Source organism: Thermobia domestica, chromosome 2 (assembly GCF_964235325.1).
Source record: "Thermobia domestica chromosome 2, izTheDome1.hap1.1, whole genome shotgun sequence".
NCBI classification, from domain to species: Eukaryota; Metazoa; Arthropoda; class Insecta; order Zygentoma; family Lepismatidae; genus Thermobia; species Thermobia domestica.
This window is the reverse complement of record NC_137455.1, coordinates 329,246,317-329,267,189: the sequence shown is the minus strand read 5'-3', so window position 1 is coordinate 329,267,189 and position 20,873 is coordinate 329,246,317. Positions and strand designations below refer to the sequence as shown.

The window sequence follows — 20,873 nt, the reverse complement described above, 5'->3', positions numbered from 1 at the left end:
TTTGTAAATGTAGTCTACTTTTAGGGGCAATTTTAGAAATGTTCATATAATTTAACCTCAAATTGTATTTCGACCCCCACGAAACACTTTAGTCCCCTCCCGAAATAAATTCCTGCGTACGTCCCTGGAAGAAATAAACTATTTATTTGAAGAAAATATGTTCTTCCAGTCACAAGAGTAACAAAAGAGTAATATTAACATAAAACATTATTTTAAGGAAAGCACAAAGGAAAAAAATACCTATTTTTATTTTTTTATTAAGCCCATTATTTCGATAAGTTTGAAATTATCAGAGCCGCGGTGGCTCAGTGCTAGAGCATTCACCTCTAGTGCATGGGGTCCTTGGTTCGATCCCAGCTCGCGCCAAGTGAGCTTTCTGGTGGACAAATACCGTGCGCGTGGGTTTTCTCGGGGTTTTCCCATTTCCTCCCACTTTCTTCATTCTATCATTTCATTCATTTCTCATCATCACCGTCTCCTTTAACCTAGCTGGCAGTATAAATAGTTAATTCAAATAACCCATGCTAACTTGAATCATTGCTGCTGATAAATCATAATATAGCTATTTAGAATTAAGTCTAACACACTAAAGTTTCTTTTTTTTAACGAAATGTGTTACATGTAAGATTCTAACAATATTTTTCAACAATTTTTCTGAACGAACTCAAAGATATATTTTATCACTTTACCTGATGGATTAAATTATGTATTTACATAGACTGCCCTACTAAATACTACTGACTATAGACAAATTGATCTTCTTTTCATTTCCAATACATTTTCCAAAAAGTTAAAATTCTTAATATTGCTTGTTGTGTTCTAGATGCATAATAGAAATGAAACGAATCACAATCTAGCTTATATAATATTAACTTTCTATAATATGAAGACAGAAACAAACTTTGATTTAATTGTGCAACTTACAGTAGAATATAAAATTTATCTTTATATCGTTGGTGTAATTGACTGCAAGGAAACTTTAAAAACATATTTTACTTTTACTACAATTGACAATGATATTTTATTCCCAAATATCAATTAATCGAAATTAAAATACTTCCATAAAATGTAAAACTATCCAATACTCAAATTCTCGAGTAAATATCCTAATTATCATACAAACAGGAAAACTAAAAAGGTAGTTATTTTCGATGCAACAAGATGGATATCCTAGTATTGAACGAATCTTAGTCAAATATGGTGATTTTATGTTAGAAAAAATAATATAATTATAGCTTAATTTTTTTATATGGAATTTAATTCATAAATAAAAATAAACTTCAAACTTAATTTTACTCGAGCTTAAATACACTTTAATACAAGAACACTACACACTTCAATATAATTCTCAACATTAAGTCTTACGTGACTTTTGTATTTTCTTGAAAAAAAGGTTTAATATACTACATCCCATAGACCAGCTCCAATCTTCTTACTACCCCAATAATGTCACCACTCACCCCGGATAGAGGGCGTAACCCTCGCAAGGGAGCTAGCCTTTGGCTAGCAAAAAAAAAATAAATAAAAATAAATAAATATTTTAAATTTATAATCGTATTCTATATAGGTAACACAATTAAGAAACAGCTCTGAAAACTTCACTTTAATTTTAATAATACGTGTATTTTTATACACTTTAATACAAAATAGTAATAATATTTAAAAATTGCCGGTACTAAAATTTAGAAAGTTTGTCCAATAAACCTTATTAGTGCTACTTAAAAGTGTAATTAGATTTGGTATGATCATGTGGTTTTCTGTTATATTTTTGTTCCCATGCCATCAGGGAAAGCGTTGACGGCAAATGTAGCCGTACATTCCGAGTGACCAAACGAAGTATGTTACCGAGGAAGTTAACTCAGCGTTTCATTACATTTGCATCAATACATAAACGTATTTAAAGGTAATACTCCATGTTTATGTATAAGTTTACGCTATTTGTAAAATTAAATCAATCAAAGGCACATCTGAAACTACTAACTTTTCAAAAATGTCAACTCATAATAAACAAGATGTTTCACGTGTTATTTTCAACAGACTTGCTTTTTTATACTTCAATTTTTAATCAATTATAAACATGTTTAAAGTTATATTACTTCAGCAGAACCAAGATCAGATTGAAATACGCAATAATTTCGCTAATGGGCAAACTATGAACGAGAAAAACTAAATAAAGTAACTGGCACATCAATATTTTCCAAGGCCTGAAAAATAGGGATGTGCACGAGACGAGTCGAGACAAGATTTTGCTGACAAAATTCGAGTCCAGACACGGCTCTTCCAATAGAGAAATATACATTTTTCGAGTCGAGACATCACTTTTACAGCACATTTTCGAGACGAGACAGCCACAAATATTGTCTCGTGCGCATCCCTACTGAAAAAAAAAATATAGTTAAACTCTTTACTCATAGTTCTCTCCATTAGAAAACAATAGATATAGTTTTTGGTTGGAAAATAGTAAAAATATTTTTTTCTTGGTAGTGGTATTATCAGATTACTAGCTTGGGTGGTGACCTGGGAGACATGAGAGGACATTATTCTCTTTCCAAGTTTCCATCAAGCCAGCACACGATAATTTCGAAAATAACTTTAAATATACTCATTAAAATCACTTGCGTTATTTGTCAACTGTAGGTTTTTTATTTATTTTTTTTTAAATATAACTTGGTTAACAAGTAGGCACTGAAAGATTAATTCTTATTTTTAGTTTCACTGAAAGGACTACGACACAGAGCTCGAATTAAAAGATGGAAACAAGGGAATTTCCACCTTTTACTTTGATTTTCTCTTTCAAATTCAAGATTTCCACGATTATTCTTAATCAGGAGAGAACGTTTCGATTTCCCAAGAATACACCATTATCTCTACATATTGAAATATTAAAAAAAAAAAAAACTTTTAAAATTCATTATAACATATTATTTCACACTATTCTATTTCCGGTGAGTGCTGTTGAATTAGCTAGTACCACTTTAATCACTGGTTAGGTATGCTCACTAGCATAAAGGTGCTGTCTGAGAATGCGAATCATTTTGTACTATAATATACAAAAAACTTTGAACCAAAGCTAATTTGGTCTCTTGTTTCAACGTTGCCTCGTCACCACCAATCGGAAATGTCTATATTTGTGACTACTAGCGTTGATAAATAATAATAATAATAATAATAATAATAATAATAATAATAATAATAATAATAATAATAATAATAATAATAATAATAATAATAAACCTTCAAACGCATCAAAAATCAAATTCTTGAATAAATAAAAGTTTTGTATGATATATTTTCATTAGTTATCGCATCTCAGATACTGTTAGTGATTTGTGATAAACAATGATAAACTTGTCATATAATATTGTAAATAAAGTTACATATTGTTTATATTCATTTTGGAAAAGTTTACAAGACATTGTAATCTGTATACTCGTAGAATTATCTAACTGTATGCTGTACAAATTATGTAATTTTTAGGATGTACACTTCTATATCATGGAATATTTAGTAAGCAAAAAGATTGGAAGATACAGTATTTCTGAATGGGAAACTACGGTACTTTTTATAGTACATGTACAATGTGTGATTTTTATCATTGGCGCTGGAACCAGAGGGCATAGAACATTTCATCCCTATTGTTGTTTAGTGGTTGATTTCCCCTACTTCTTTTATAATGTGATGTTAAAACGAATGCAATCATTTGTACTATATAAATATTTGCTGGCGAAAGCTACGACAGAATTAGATTATAGTTGATACAATGATATATGCTGTTTCACTTTATATAGGTACCGTATAGATTATGTTAGTAAAGCTGTGGGATATAGACACTATAGTATATGCAGGGCAATTTATATCTAGTTCCGTAGATCCTTAAACTACTTTCTCTTGAGTTACACCTGCTAAATGTAGCTGTCCTAATACAGCTCGAACATAATTATTTTAATATCTGTGGCATAATATTGTATTATGTTATAAGAGGTTTAGATTAGAATGAATCATTTTGAGCTACTATCATGTTGATTTGAGCATATAATCCAGTTGAGCCAGGGGACACAATGACCCAGTGGTAGAATACTCAGCTCTAGTGCAAGGGCTTCCTGGATCGATCCTAACCAATGTTGAGTTTGTGGTGAACGACAATGTGTCCAAGGATTTTCTCGAGGTTCTCCTGTTTCCTCCCGCATTCTCTTTCAACCAATTATTTCATAATTATTAATTTGCATTAATTATCCGTCTCCTTTAGCCTAAAGGGTATAATTATGATACATTAAATTAAAGATTTCATTATTATTATTATTATTATTATTATTATTATTATTATTATTATTATTATTATTATTATTATTATTATTATTATTAATTGGTACAGTCATTTTGGTTTCCCTCTTAATTAAACTAAATTAGTATCATATTTAGCGAAGGGCTTTGGACGGGCAGATAACTTTTAAATGTGAGATATGAGATCACCATTGTGCCTTTTATGTCAGGCTTTTTAGAGTGAAGTTCTTTACCTCTTAATTCAAATATAGGTAGAGAGGTGAACTGGAAATTGAACTAAACGCACTTAAACTAAGCACGCTAGCCAGTGGCTCCCAAATACTTCAGAGTTGCCGACCCCTGTTTTATTTTTAAGGTAAGAGACAGACCCCGCACCTTTAAATTTTGATATCTGCGTAGAAATAATAGTTGAGAGGTAGGTAGGGATATTAATGATAATTGAATTAGAAACTTTTATTTATGTTAAAGGCATACAGCATACACACAAGGGATCCGCGATATATTATAAATTATAATGTGTAAACAATACCATGGGCTCCGTAAATATAGCTATTTGACGGAATTCTATTAGTTCGCGAACCATTAATTGGGGAACACTGCACTAGGCTACATTGCAGGACGATTTCTTTACCCAACAGAAAGAAAATATAATCTAATCACCGACTCTAATCTGAGGGGAAAACAATCAAAGTACCAATGAGGTATGTCATGATATACAGCAGTTAATTTCATCATTTGATGTACTTTGTGCTGCATTTGTATGAATGAAATTGTCTGAAACATTGAAATTTAGAAGATGAAGAGAATAAAGTCACAGTTTATTTACTTTCGGCGAGGAAGATAAGTTGTTTAAATTGACTAATGGTATTATCCTTTGCGATTACATGTGACCAGCTTTAAAAGCATTACAAGAATGAGACATCCATAGTAAGAAAACGGAAGACACTTATTTACGCTTGCCTTGGTTACAGACGCTGACGCAAGGGATTTATGTTGCTTCCTCAAGCTCTGTGGATTGAGTTTCCATCACTTACTAGCACCGCACGTGATAACGGTCGAGCACAGGCAGCGCACTTTGATCTTTAGTATTTGCATTTGGAGACAGAGAGCAAACGAATTGAGATAACGCGTCCCATCCAGTTTACAAATCTCTGACACTTTATCATAACACGTATTTGGCTTTGTGTGTGATGTTTTTGTAACACTAGAGCTTTTACGGCTTTATCCAATACCTCGGCAGTATATCTATCTCATAGTCCTTTTTACTTCTCCGTCATTCCAAGTATTATTCCGCAACTGAAAGTAATTTACAAGAATTACTGAAAGACTCTATTAAAAGTTTACAATATTCATATTTGAACGAACTGTCAAATTTAGTTTTGATTCATTGATTGTACTTTAGTATCTATTTTTAAAAAATAGGACCTAATACTCAAAGGGGGATCGAAACAACTGTTTGGGTTGGTATCCAAGGCTTGTACCTCTATATTAAACCCGGAACCACGCTTACAGGAAGCATGAGCGTTAGTCATTTGCCCACAATGGAACACTTAATAATTAGTTCCGTATTTTACTGTTCAAATATCATTACTATTTTTATTATTGAATTTTCTGGATTAAACAATTATTTAAATTAAAAAAAGAAAACAAAGAAGCAGTGTCATAGTGTGTTTCATGTAAAGGAGTTTGGTTTGGTTTTAGATAAACCAAATTCTTTAAGAAGCTAAATTTTACAAAGCCGAGGCTTAGTTATAAGGGAACACCATTAGTGCTTTGGATTCATGTTCGCGTGGTCCAGCCAGTGGTTCCCATTTTTCGGTGTCCACCCAGCGTCGTGATGCAAACTGGGGAGTCACGTGAATAAAACACGTGACGATCACTAGGTCTAGAAAGTTCGTAATATGCCTGTTAGAGACACATGTTCGTCGTTAGGCTGGACTTAGTTTAGCCTGTCGCTATCAGATAGCGTTGGAGCACCTCAGACTCATAAGGGCTGTCATGCCAGTGGTTAGTTTTAGGCTTAGTTATACAATTTTTACTTCTAATTAAATTAAGCATGCTTTAAGATAAATGAATATTTGAAAATAGAAAATATTTAAGTCTTTAGATTTATCGAGTAGAAAGTCATTTAGTATCATTTTAATGTTGTATTCAGACTAACAGATTAGTACTTTGCATCCTGAGCGTTATACTAACCCGCTAATTACAACAACACTGCGGGTAGTCTATCAAGCAAGGCTGATAGTATACCTGTAATTCCTCCCAGCATAAGAATAGATCTACATAAGGAATTGATTTTTGGTTGTCCATACCCTGAGATCAACTTAATGAATCAACTCCATCAAAAAACTCGATTCCTAACTTTCGACCCTCTACACCACCGTTTCCCAACCGGTGTGCCGCGAATGGGCCGCTGGTGTGCCGCGAGGAAATCGAAACAAAATTATTAATTCTATAGCAATCAAATTGCAAGACAAAGGGGAAAATGTGTATGTGTATTTCATATTATTATGAACTTCTACTATGAATCTACAATTTTAGGTTTCGTACTGTGTTACTTTTCTGTACATTTTTAATGTTGAAAAAAGTATTTGTTATCATTATTGCTTCTTTATTGTTGCAGACTATTTCATAACTTGAAATTTTAAAATATCATTCAATCCTTTCGACAAAGCAAACATGCATACAAATTAACTACATTTGTGTTTTAAAAGTAAAAGAGATTTATTTGTTCGTTCGTTATTTAGTTATCTTCCTTCTTAGTGAAAGATTGGATACAGTTTTCGAAAAAGAAGGTGTACTTTTAAAAACCTGATTCCTATATCTCATTTCAATTGTTTTCTGTTTTTAAATTAGAACGAAAAATAAGCATAATGATTTACCACGGGGAAAACCAGTGATCGAGGTTTCTTCTCTGTCACAGAAAAGAATTACCATGGTATTTTATATTTACAAATAATATCTATATGAGTGTGCCGCGAGAATTCAAGTTACACCTGTAGTGTGCCGCAAGTTGAAAAAGATTGGGAAACGCTGCTCTACACTTTGACCAAAATTTATGGAGATGCATCAAGTAGTTCTTGAAATTTTGGGTCTCCCGAACAAAATAAAAATATAAAAAGAGTTTTTTAGTAAACCGAATTCCTTATTTAAAAATAGCATTGCGTTGTATTTTAGTAATTCAATATGATAACGTAAATATACTTAAAATGTTGTACACAAACAAATATAATATAGGCCTTGTTCAATGTAAGGTTAGTTTGTAAGAGGATAAAAGGAACAATTGATAAAAGAATATTAGATAGAAGCATGATGTAGGAAAGATGTAGGAAAGCAACATTTCTAGTTTTCGGTAAAATGTATTTCTTTATCTCGTTATGTGAAGGTGAACGAAAAACATTTGTAATCAATATTTCTTAAATGGTTTACGGTAATATTTAAGGTATTGTAATATGTATAATGGTCAAATTGTGAATTAAAATTAGGTAAGAAAGACTTCCATCTTTAATAATAATCTAAGACTATTACTTTACTTACGTATGTTGCTCATACTCCATAGATTTATATCTATATTTTTTGTCAAAATAAATTAAATCCAGAAAACAAGTGAACATCAACTCACAAAATGAGAAACGATTTCTTTAATTTAATGTTACACTCTTTAAACTAAAGGAGACAGATTATTAATGAAAGTAACTGTGGGAGGAATCAGGAGAACCCCGAGAAAACCCACGGATGCGATATTATCAACCAGCAACTGACATGACTTGGGATCCTCGCAACAAAGTGTGAGCACTATACCTCTGAGGCTCCAACTCAAAAGTTGGCTATTAGATTCACAAACTTAGGTATGTGGACGCTTAAAGCACACATGCAGTAATATGTTCTGTTTTACAAGTTCACAGTCCATTTATGTATATATATATTGCACCGTCACAAACATTATTAGCTAGATATTGTTTATTTAAGATAGAAATTAAAGTAGACCCTATTAGCTAATGAGATTGGAATGATTAGCTGACAGAACATATATGGTAACAGCCAGTGAGACATCAACATTCATAAGACTGTCTTCTTTCTCTAAGAACCATTATTAATTATCGTTGTATTCGATTTACACAATACGATTGTAGATAAACCTAATGAAGACTAGGCATAATCAAAAAATGATGCCAAAATTTGATGGCAAATTCTCCCATGATGGTATATTAAAAGAAACAAGAGAAAAATAGCATGAAAATAACATGTATTGTTTTAAAGAAATAATTATATTTATTCTACAGGTACAACATACGTCGAAACAAATACGACCACGTCCTAATTATGTTATAGGAATTATTTGCCTTATACGCAATCGATAATTCATTTCGAACAGAACGTTTCATCTCGTATGTCTACACCTGTATGTTATAAAGTGAAACAAATTAATCAGTCAGCAAATAACAGGAATTAGACATTTTGCTCATCTTCCAAACGCCATACTATTTCACACTTTCTTATTGTAGGGTTTTCGTGACATTATTTGTCGGTTGCACACACCTGACACTCTACCAAAAGTCCACGGACTAACATCGACAACTTTCAAGTCACGTAGAGTAAAGATTTGTACACAGAACAGTTTTATATTTGTAACAAACGCATAAAATTCGCTTTTATTGGTCCTTATCAACATTTCTATACCAGTGAACATGTTAGTAACACTGGCATGGTTTTGTACTCTTTAAGAAGTCAGTCAAAGAAGATTTAAATTACTAGCTCGAGTTACATAGCTGGTGGGGGAATATCGCTAATAAAAGTAATAATATATAATCTGCTTTTCTTATCATCGGCGACACCCACATTAAAACACTTGGCTTCTTCTATGTCTTCAAAGGCTTGCAGCAGAGCAACTGGATTTGTACAGGTTCCAGACAAGATGCTGCCTCTAGCCTCGGTAAGTACACAAGCAAGCGATATGATCATTTTGACGTATAATGATTCCACTACGAACTAAATATTCAGTCCTGCAAGAGCATTATGGTGTCCTAGGTAAGTTAACTTCTTTTAAAATAATAAATTTACTCTATTTTAATAGTGGAATTAAAACAATCATGAAATGGTTTTGTTTAATATTCCATTCTTATGATCTGCATGTGTAAACATGAAGGTGACGAATTTTGCTGGTGAATTGTGATTAAAACATTGATGGAATGAGAAAGTGGGAAAAAACGAAAGAAAAGGATATCATGATGATGAGAAATGGGTGAAATGAAGTGAGAGGAAACGGCAAAACACCGAGAAACCCCACCCACAAAGTTCACTTGGCACGAGCTGCGATCGAACCAAGGACCCCATGCACCAGAGGTGAACGCTCTACCACTGAGTCACCGCGGCCCCTATATTATGGTTGTTTAGGTATTTAAGGTATTTTAGAATCATTAAAACCACGCATGTGTATTTGATTCTTATTATGTGACCCCTAAATGTAAGCCCTATTTATGTTCTTACAGTTTTTTTTTTAATTAAACAGACGCTAACATTTTATAAATCCTTGTAAAATTATTATTATTAACAAATTAAGAATAAGTCAATTTAAATTTATCCGTAAATCAATTTTCTTACATGATAGCTATTTAATAAGTTTCATTAATTACAGTGACCCTTTTGTATAATGAGGACTTAGAAAATTTTTGTATTAGTAAAATCTCAACTTCATAAAGGAAACATTTTGTCGATAAGGGTTCATATAGAATATAATTTAATTTTTATCAGGAGTTTTGTGCTTAATATTCAACCTAAACAATAACACCAAATAGTGTGTTTTAAGATGTAGAAAGCTGCTTGTAACAAGTTTTAAGTGAAAATTTTATGAGAGGCACGCATCGTAATAAATTATTAGCTGAGATGTCCTAAGGTATATCTACATCAAATTCCCCGCACACGCGACGAAAATCAGTTTCACATTGACAAAAAAAGAAAGAAAAAAAGTAATAATAACTGTTTCATGATGTGTTATTGTAATTTATTTTCTTTTCACTTTACCATATTAGGAAACAGTTTACTGTTAAGATATGATCGGGGAGGAGACAGTGTTATGACAAGAGGGGGGAAACTATTAATAAACTCTTGTATGATAAGTTACAAAATTTTTCAATGTCACAACTAAGAGTTTATTATGACTATAGAAACTTGTATAGCATATCTCAAAATGTAAGGAGAGATACGTTACAAAAATAAAAATTTCATATACTCGCGTATGTTTATCTGACGTTCATATAAATTGTTTGTACACATGGCTCAATTTATGCATCAATGTTTAGACAGTTTGTAACTAACATTTGTCGGACATATTTGCACTAGAAATCAAGGAACCTTCAGAACAAGTTTATTTATTTTTTCATCTCTTTGTATCAATGAAGAAATGGTGACTAACTTGCTGATCAACGCCCAGGTCTAACTGCTTAAGCTAGAAACGAAAATTTGGACAGGGTATAGGGTCTGTGACGAAAGGTACCACTAAGGAAAAAGTTTCGGAAATTCAACGTAGATGTGGGGATGTCCATATCTTGGAATCCCTGAAGATTAGAGACATGAAATTATGTATTTGGACTTCTCATTTAAAATAATTTAACATGTTGCAGAGTTTCTAGAAATTTGACTTAAAATGGAAGAAAAAGGAGTGCGTGGGTTACCGAGATGCCCATACACGTGGTGCGAATTTCAAGCGAGACTTCAAATTCAGACGAATTCTTTATGGAAGGTACAGAAGAAAGAACTTTAAAAAAATTGCCTACAGTAACACCTGGGGTACTTACTAGTATACAATTTCGTACGTTTGTTTGTAATCAGCAATTAAAATAGTAATAACAGTGCATTTTCAGCAGTGTTAGCAACCAATAATCAACAGAACCAATGAGAATTGTGTATGAGCAACATTATAATTACACAAGGAGAGGTTTAAAATGGTTGACTTACATTATGAATGCTGAATTATTATTAAGTATTATTAATTATTCCATTATTAAATATTAGTCACCTACGTCACTTATTATTGTTATTAGAGTCGTTTCTGTACCGTATGGAAGTTTCTTATTGACAATTGTTCCAAACTTAAAAATTGTCCTTGTCAAGGTTGTTCCATTTTATATAATTGTTCATTATTCCTTGTTGCAAGAGACCTAGATGAATCAAATAATGTTCTTCGTGTTTAAACATCGTTTCTAATATTATAATTATTACAGTTAAACTTGTTATAATGGTCAACATTATAAAGTAAAATTGAATTAAGAGACGAATTATCTTGCACAGTTTTCCACTATTCTTCATTAAAAAAAAAACAAAAAACTAACTTGTCTCACACTAAATAAACGTAATATAATTATTTTGTATTAACTATAATATTAAATAACATATTGAATAAGTAACAATGCGAAAAGTTAAATCTCTCTCCTGAAAATATAAAACCTCAATTGATGTAGTAGGTGGTGAAAGAAAAGATAGAATCTCCAAAACAAATTTTCAAGAATGCCATGATCAAAATAGCTGAATTACAAGACGTCATTGTCCCTCTTATTAGAGGGAGGGGAATTAAATTTGTTTGTTCAGATTCACTGATCGGGTCAGTTTGTGTTTGTTGCAACTAACCTCGCAGTGGTGCTTCATACGATATACTCTAATTTCATACAAGACTTTATGCTAGTTTCCATAGCCCACAATAGACAGGACTCTCAATATAATTTTCAATATATTTAATCACATATATGAATGCTTCACATCTTGTAAACTAACTATCATTTCCACGACCAGATATACCACCTACTTCTGACATAGGACCCAAATTTTCATTGTACTTTCATGTTAACAATATCAACAAAATTAGGCAGTTCAACATAAATTAGTAATATCTATTTAATATTTCAATTGGTGTTTCATATTTTTAGGATCAAACAAATTCTAGTCATTTATGCCACTTATTGTTTTAATAACCATCCTAATAAATTAGTAGTAACACCTTTTTGCTTAGCTGAGTAAAAATTTGTGAGTAGAAATTGTAAAGAGTCTATAGGAGTTCTACACAAACTCTATAAGGAAAATCCATTTGTTAAAAAAGCATCGAGTATAGAAAATATACAGTGCGTTCAATAAGTTCCAGAATTACCGCTAAATAATATACTTAACGATGCTTTAACGAGAACCATGATTTTATTATTATTATTTTTTTTTGGGGGGGGGGGGCAAAAGACAATGCACTGGTCCACACTAGTTTTCCTGTGGATCACTTTTTTTTTTTTTTTTTTTTTTTTTTTTTGTTCAAAAGAAGGGTCACATTCGTGAACACCTCCATATTCGCCTGGTTGAACCAAGTGGACTTCGTGTTCCAAACTTAAATCTGCCCTCAAGGGGTGTTTTGGGCATGTATTGATTCAAGTGAATGCGACGGCTGTGCTAAACAGCATTGCAGTGCACGACTTTCCTAGGGCATTTCACAGCCTCTACAATCCCGCGAGTGTGTGGCGCGGGAAGGAATGTATTGAAAAAACTAACGTGCTAATATATTTTCTATCATCGTTAAGTATACTATTTAGAGAGTTCCGGAACTTATTGAACACACTGTGTATTCCAGTAAAACTACGGGAAGTGAACAAAAATTTGTGTATGGCGGAAAACATTGCACCTCATTTTTTTCTTTTTTAAGCAAACCTTTAGTATAAATACGAACTGCATTTACACCATATTGCTAATTAACCACCTTATTTTTAGTTTCATATGCGTCAAATTAACGTTTAGTAATAGATTTGTTTCATATATTTTTGTTGTAAATAATGATTTTTTTTCTAAAATTCGACTAAGTTCAAAACCTAAATTTGGTGTCTCATAACTCGAGAATCAAAGGCCTTCAGAACACAATATTTTACTTACATACTAACCTCGTTAAAATCGACCACCATATCATTTTTTTTTTTTTTTTTTTTTTGTAAAGATTGGATCAGTTTTATCAATCGCTTACAGTATACGGACCATTACCATCCTTGTTTTTAAGTTTTAAAAAATCAAAATTGGTTGGAGCTCCAGTGACGGTGTTTCAATATTTTATTTATTGGATAAATATCTCACAAAAAAAGAAATAATTTTATTTTTTACAAACGCTTCTTGTTACAGTAAAGTATTAAACACATTCAAAAATTGTCATTTCGTTGTTTGAGCATAATCTTCAAATTAAGCTTTTTTTTGGGAAATGGATGAAACACTGATTTCTAACTGTTGAAATTCTTGTGTTCAAATAAAAGAACCAAGAGAACCAAAGTGTGGGAAAGAAGAGTCCGAGAACGGACAGAAAAAAGTGAAAGTGCAATAAAAACAAGGTAAGGAACAGCTAGAAGAAGAATAGGAAATTCAGCGTAACGTACTCTCCAATTCACGTCAGTTTTTATGAACTGGCACCTCTGACAGACAAGAAACAATAATAAATCAGTCAAAAAGAAATTTAAAGGTTCCCCTTTAGCAGTACTTAAAACTTGGCTTTTTCTGCCTATAATAAGACTGATTAGAATTTATTCTTATGAATTGAAACTTGCTATAATAATATTCATGTGTTATTTATTACATCTTTTTCACACTCTTAGAAAGTCAGAATACATTTTAGTTTACAATGACACTTAAATTCGAGCAGAACCTGTATAGTTTGAAATCGATTCGCGAGCGTTAGAAAATATATTAACGTTCTGTTATAATTTGAAGTATATTAATGTTTTTTACTCTTTTAGCTGCACACTGAGAACAATCCGTTATTCGGAAACCGATATATTGTACAAATATATGGACTCCGTATGTTTACTACGGAAATCTGTACGGAGCATACGTTATTCATATGCTCATATTGACTGCCTTTTTCCCGCTTAGATGTTACATAGTCTCGCTCAGGACATCTAACAGTGTTCCATACCGTATATTACATACATACGTATGTTATATGCTTCAGACATATGTTATATACGTCGTTCTGTATGTGAGATCCTTACTGTCTATAGACAGTTCTTTCTTTCATACGGAAAGTGCGTATAGATGGAACACTTAGGGCATATGTTATATACGTCGTTCTGTATGTGAGATCCTTACTGTCTATACACAGTTCTTTCTTTCATACGGAAAGTGCGTATAGATGGAACACTTAGGGCATATGTTATATACGTCGTTCTGTATGTGGGATCCTTACTATCTATACACAGTTCTTTCTTTCATACGGAAAGTGCGTATAGATGGAACACTTAGGGCATATGTTATATACGTCGTTCTGTATGTGAGATCCTTACTGCCTATATACTTTCTACACAGTTCTTTCTTTCATACGGAAAGTACGTATGGATGGAACACTTAGGTCAATACATAAAGTGTTAGAAAACACTTCTTTTCAATTATACTTTTGCTGCAAGATGTTACACATAGTCCTACGTTAAGAGTCTTCATCCCGGCGAAATTAAAATACCGCTAATTTTACAGTAATTATGTGATATCTTCAAATAGATAAAATATAATTGAAATATGGAACAAGAGCGCCCTAGACAATATTATTTTGCGTGAGATACCGTTATCACAAGTCACCTAGTGGCTTTCTGTTTTCAGCCGTTTAGAAACGCGAAAATAAATGCCGATTTTCAAAAATGGCTCGAAATCGAAAGCAAATAAGTGAGTCGTGATAACGGTATCTCATGTAAAATGATATTGTCTAGGGCGATCTTGTTCCACATTTCGATTATCTTTTTATCTATTTGAAGATATCACATAATTACTGTAAAATTAGCGGTATTTTAATTTCGCCGGGATGAAGACTCTTTAAGTCCAAAACCTACAGAATTTACGCGTGTAACTTATTCTTTTACGTATGCCACATACGTTTTTTGTCTGTGTATTACTACTATCATTATTATCGTAAAATATTTGATATAATAGAATTGTTTCATTTATGCATTTATACTCAGACATCTTTAGCATTTCCATTGAGATCTTAAAGCTATTGTTTGCTATTTCTTCCAAATCCTTATATAAATATACATATATGCATAACGATTTCATCATATTTCTTTATTGAAATTAATTACAACTCATGTTTATTTTCCCTAACTATAACGTTTTCGCCATGCATAAACTAAGTAAAAAAACAACTAATAATGGTGAGTCAATATGTTCTAAGAGAAAGTTATTAACAACGTAATAACTGAAACGTTTCATTTTTTAAAATGTTTACTTTGACAAACTCACACATAAACATAGCAACTCTGTCCTGCCTGCATTCTCAGCACTATTATCAGTGGCTTAATTACGATAAAAAAAAAAAAAAAAAAAAAAACAAGATTCTAGTGCACTTTGGACAACGGAAGCTCTTCAAACTAAGCGTTTCTCTTGAACAAAATGGACGATAAAAACAAAGATAGTATTATCGTAGGTTATCAAACTTCAATAATCGTGACAAAACAATAGATTATTGTAAATAATAGTCCCTCTTCTTTTTTAAAAAATTAAAAATGTTAATGATTTATTTATTTTTTTAAAAAAATATCTGACTCCAAATATTGAATTTAAAATTTATAGTTATCTTAAAGGAACGTATTTCTCCTATGCTTTTATTATCTGCAATAAGATCTAAATTTTATCCGTTCTTTTTCTCATGTTGTTTTACACTTTTTACCAAATTTTCTCTAAAAAATAATTAAAGCGAAAAGTGTTTCATGTGATCAAGAAAAAACATTTTTTTGACTTCTATAGTACAAGTCTACTGTCTATAATAATAATAATTGATATTTGCATCCAGTAAAATCAAAGTTACGGGTAAGGTTACCAGACATCCTGGGCAGATCTCCGATTTTCGGGCAGATCTTTGGGATTATTTTTTAAAGAGTACAGACAACTATTCCAAGATTCGTAATACAAGTATTCAAGATTCATAATTTCCAAGGAAATGTAATAGCGCGAAGGGAAGAAACCTAGTATTATCGATATTTAATAAATAAATAAAACCTTTGTGAAATCTAAAGAAACGTCGTCTATTCAACGATCTTAAAAGAGTTCGTTAGTGAATTCTCTATGTCTATGTGCGTGTCTGTTTTTGCAAATTTTTCAATTTTGAGCCCTCTTTTCGATAGAGCATCAAAAACTATCTAAAGAAGTGCTGGATTTTTTTTTTTTTTTTTTTTTGCGTCACTCTTACCGTTTCCGAGATATTGGCCAAAAAAGTTCCGATTTCGGGAGATTTAAGGAGCCATATCTCGGAAACTGTAAGTCATAGAAAGATGATATTTTGCGAATGTTTCAATTTTGAGCATGTGTCTTCGTAAAATAACAAATCGTAACAGAAGTCTTAAACAAAACTTTTTGAAAAAATTTGGTAACCAAGGAAATTATAAATGGATAGATATATTACAAGAATTGCTTAATAAGTATATAACAAAAAAGTACACAGAACAATTGGTGTAAAGCCTGTGGAAGTTAATAAGAAAAAAATAATTCTTTTTAAGTTCGTTCTGGCAATGTTCTTGGAGCATTCTCAACTGGTTTAAAGCCTGTCATATGTGGTAACCCTAGTTACGGAACTAGACTTAAAATTCTTCACTAACCTCACTTCACTATTTTATTTTAAAAAATAGTGGATAACTTAAAGATAATAAAGAACTTAAGAAAAATAAAAAAGTGAGCGCAAATTGTTATTTGATGAACTATTAATAGTTTACCAGACGTTTCACAAAGTATATAAATTGAGGGTACCTAACAGTTATGACGAAATAAACTGCACACCTGCAGAAAATATTTGGATGCAGACGTCAGTTGATTAAATATTATCATATAAATACTACGTGGCTTATTCTCTACATTTCTGGTATTTTTCATTGCTTTTAAGATATTCACAATTTATTTTTAAAAAGTGGGGAGAGCTTGATATAGAACTTTAAAGGCGAAAAATATTTGAAATAATATTTCGAAAATTTGAAGATGCTAACACAATTTTAAAAATTCTTATAATAATTATAATTCAAAGGACTATTATTAAAAGCTTAAAACTTTTTACTATGAGCAAATTAATGAAGAGAAAGAAGAAAAGATCACCTTGCTGAATGAAGCACAATGAAAGATCGGAGTACTGTGGTGGTTAAGTTTCCACGGTGAGCAAGCAACAAGTGTTTGCCGCTTGTTCTGTACCGCCTGCGTTACGCGAAGGCGCAAGACCGTAACTGGTCGATCAACAAAAAAAGTGTTTATTCTCATTTCCTGTTCTGTATACATACTCAAAAGGAAAATTTTGATTTATGTTCTGCAAGTAACCGGATAATGAAATTTTCTTTTCTTATCACACACTCAGAAGTACATTTTATTATTGATATTTAATTGTCATTACTTAAAGCAATTCCTGTAATTCGAGTAATTTTTTGTAGATAAAATTTCCAGTATTGTCGATAATTATAATTTTCAAAGAACTTACATTAATTTTAGTGCTTTTAAATTACCTAGGTAAACGTTTTAATTTTATAAAGTCAAAAAGTTAAAAAAAAGTCACATTAAAAGGAATCTATTCTTCAGTATTATTGGAATGTATTTTTATAATGTATTTTTTAATAGGAGTAGCTTAGTTAAATTCTCTTTCTAATACATTGATTTAATTCCCGAAAGTTTGATTTTTAAATTATTTTAGATAATTTAATTTGTAGATGAAGGTGTTCGACATTTTACTGAATAACGTATACAAGCACTTATTTACCTGAATTAGCTTCCAAACATATTTTTTTGAAGTATTGTTTTACTAAACGATTATATCCAATATGTTTCTTTTGTTACATAGAAAAGAAATACAACAGATTTGATATTTTCTTCCCAGATATTTAGTAAGAGTAAAAAAATATATTTTTATTAGAAAAAATGTTAAAATACGAATTGTTAAATCTATTAATAAAAAATCACAGTAACTAAAGTGTATAACTTCTTTATAACATTATAATTTATAACGATAACATTTATAAATATGTATATGTTGATATGGACAATAGTCCGTATCGAATGATGTCATTTTTCTTTATGGTTAGACCTCAACATTTAACTTGTCAAGTTTTGTGGTCAGACATATAAACACGTTTTGCTATGTAGTTCTGATATAATACATAAAGAAGCCATTAATAGCAGATGCCTTCTCAATTACAAAGAAGGGATTTTGTGAAAGTAAGAAGGTAAATGCAGAAAAATATATCGGAAAATATATCAGTTTAAATATATTTTATCTTGACTGTTATTATTGAACATTTAGTGAGTAAACTACGTTTTAATTAGTTTCAGAAATTTTGATATAATGAACTTAGCGCAAATATAGATGTTATAAATTATATTAAAGATTTTTTATTGTGAGGTAATGAAGAAGCGAAATACTTCGTATTAATACAACATGTGGTCTTGATGTATTATATTATAGGTTAATTTGGAAAGTGATCAATGAAACAATGTTAAATCATATGGGTAATGATCAGAGAACTGTTAATGCTCACCATTTTGCCTTTTGATGTAAGATTTAAATTCATTTCACTATTAAAACAAATTAATTTAATTATCTGAAGCAACTTCTTAAGCAGATTTGCTTCCGGTGACAATGTGGAATTATTAAAAACATGAAGGGTATATAAACATACTTCTTTATTGATTATCATTAGTGACAATCGAAAGACATTTAGATTACACTGATCATGATAGATTACATTAATGTCTTCAGCAGACTTATGGAAAAATTAGAATATCTAAGATAATTTATTAAGCTTCCATTGATTACAATGGAACCAAGTTTATTAGTTTACTTTTAAAAGTTCTACGACTTTATAAAATACAATAATTAACTCAATAAAATTTATACAAAATTTAGAACATTACGGAAGGTTTATTCACTTAGATTGTAGCAACAAGATTTTATTTTTTTAGTGATAATACCTCCCTCAAAAATCGTTCCTGATTTTTACCTATTAATATACGCTGTAATTCCAACAATTTTAGGTGATTAAGTTGTACAGTGATATTTTTTCTTCCTTCATCAATTTTCAAGATATGTTGAAATTTGTGCCATAACTAATAATAAAGTTATTGTTATGCGGATTAAAAGTTATACCTCTTTTTTTCTTTCTTTTCTTTTTTTTCGTGTTAGGCTAGAGCATGTTTCTCTAATAAAGTATAAAAGACATTCTTTAAAGTTTTGACAATATTTTCCAGTGATTCACCCCAAAGAATTCCGTGAAAAAATAGTTATTGAAACAACAGATATCAAAAGAATTTCCTTATTAGCTTAGCACGCTAATTTAGCATTTTCTAGAAAAGAAGTTCTTTTAATTTCCACAACCGTCGAAAAAAAAATCTTTTTAAATCTTTGGCGTAAATTAAATGATTCTACTATACTGTCAATGACATCGAAGATATGATATTCCGTTTCATAACAACATATCTAAAACTTCGTTATGTATCAGATATTCCCCGTAGATGATGATTTTCCACTGAAATTAAAGCACTTGAAAAAATAAATGTAGACACATTGACACACACACAAACACGTGACACATACTAGGGCGCCCACGCACCCACAGAAATCACAATTTTGAGGTGACTCACCTGTGTCATCAGTCTATCGGCTCCTGTACCCTCCTCATCCTTAAAAATAATATCAGAATTATAGTTTGGAACAAGGTCTCTGAACCTGGGGTCCTCTCGACTCACTCGACCCTCGGTGAGTCCACTTGCACCAAGTGTGTTCTCAGAAACATTCGGCACGTGCTGCTTAAACACCAAAGGAGTTAATTTTCTTGGGCCCCTTCTCCTTCCCGCCCCTCGGCCCGGCCCACACCCCGCAACGGCCGGCACCACTAGCAGCACAAACACTACATTCACCCACTTCACCATGGTTCCTATTTTCATCGCGGGGGCTCCGGGATCGACTCCCGGGCAACACACATCCCGCTTCTTGCTACCTGTTGCTTCGATGCACTTACAACACTGAATGGGAAGTCTCAGAGCGATCAAGCCCGGCCAAAAGTGACGTCAAAGTTTCCTTCGTTTTCCATTGGTTTGGGCGGAGCAGGTATCTACAATGGACCGCCTTCCAAAGATCAGAGCTACTTTCATTCCATTCAACACCTTGCACCAACCAGAGATATTAGAGCAGTGTTGCTAGCCGTATTCACATTGTCGGGAGAATATTACTATTTACAACAGAAACGTGTCACAGAACATTATTCTTTTTTTTCATTATTTACATATAGTAGTAGTAGTAAATAAAATTGTATAGGCGTAAGTATGTTCAATGTTTAAGTCAAAATTATAGTATTATAATACCTAACATAAATATATAAATGTTTGGACGCTTTTAATATTTTTCATAGTTATAGGAGAAAGAAAAAGAAAAAAAAAGTTTTGTTAGCATAAAATATACAAACATACACATACATTGATAGGCCTAACACAATACCGAGTTAGCGCATGTTAGTGGATAGGATGTTTGCGTTTGCAATTGGAGAAGTCCAAGTTCGAATCCAGTGGTAGTCATCTTGATTGAGGTATTTTCAGAGTTTTTCCCTATTTTTACTACAGTAATGACGGTGTTGTGT

The 20,873-nt window shown here is 31.8% G+C and overlaps 1 protein-coding gene across 1 annotated transcript in view; it reads right to left on the bottom strand.

Moving 5' to 3' along the window:
* The window catches only part of hh (hedgehog signaling protein), a 162,329-nt gene extending 142,076 nt beyond the window's left edge, over positions 1-20,253 (bottom strand). The window contains exon 1 of the mRNA XM_081749090.1: positions 19,882-20,253. Coding sequence (XP_081605216.1) covers positions 19,882-20,184 — 303 coding nt within the window. The 5' untranslated portion in view covers positions 20,185-20,253. The remainder of the gene's footprint in view (positions 1-19,881) is intronic.
* Positions 20,254-20,873: the final 620 nt, after the last annotated feature.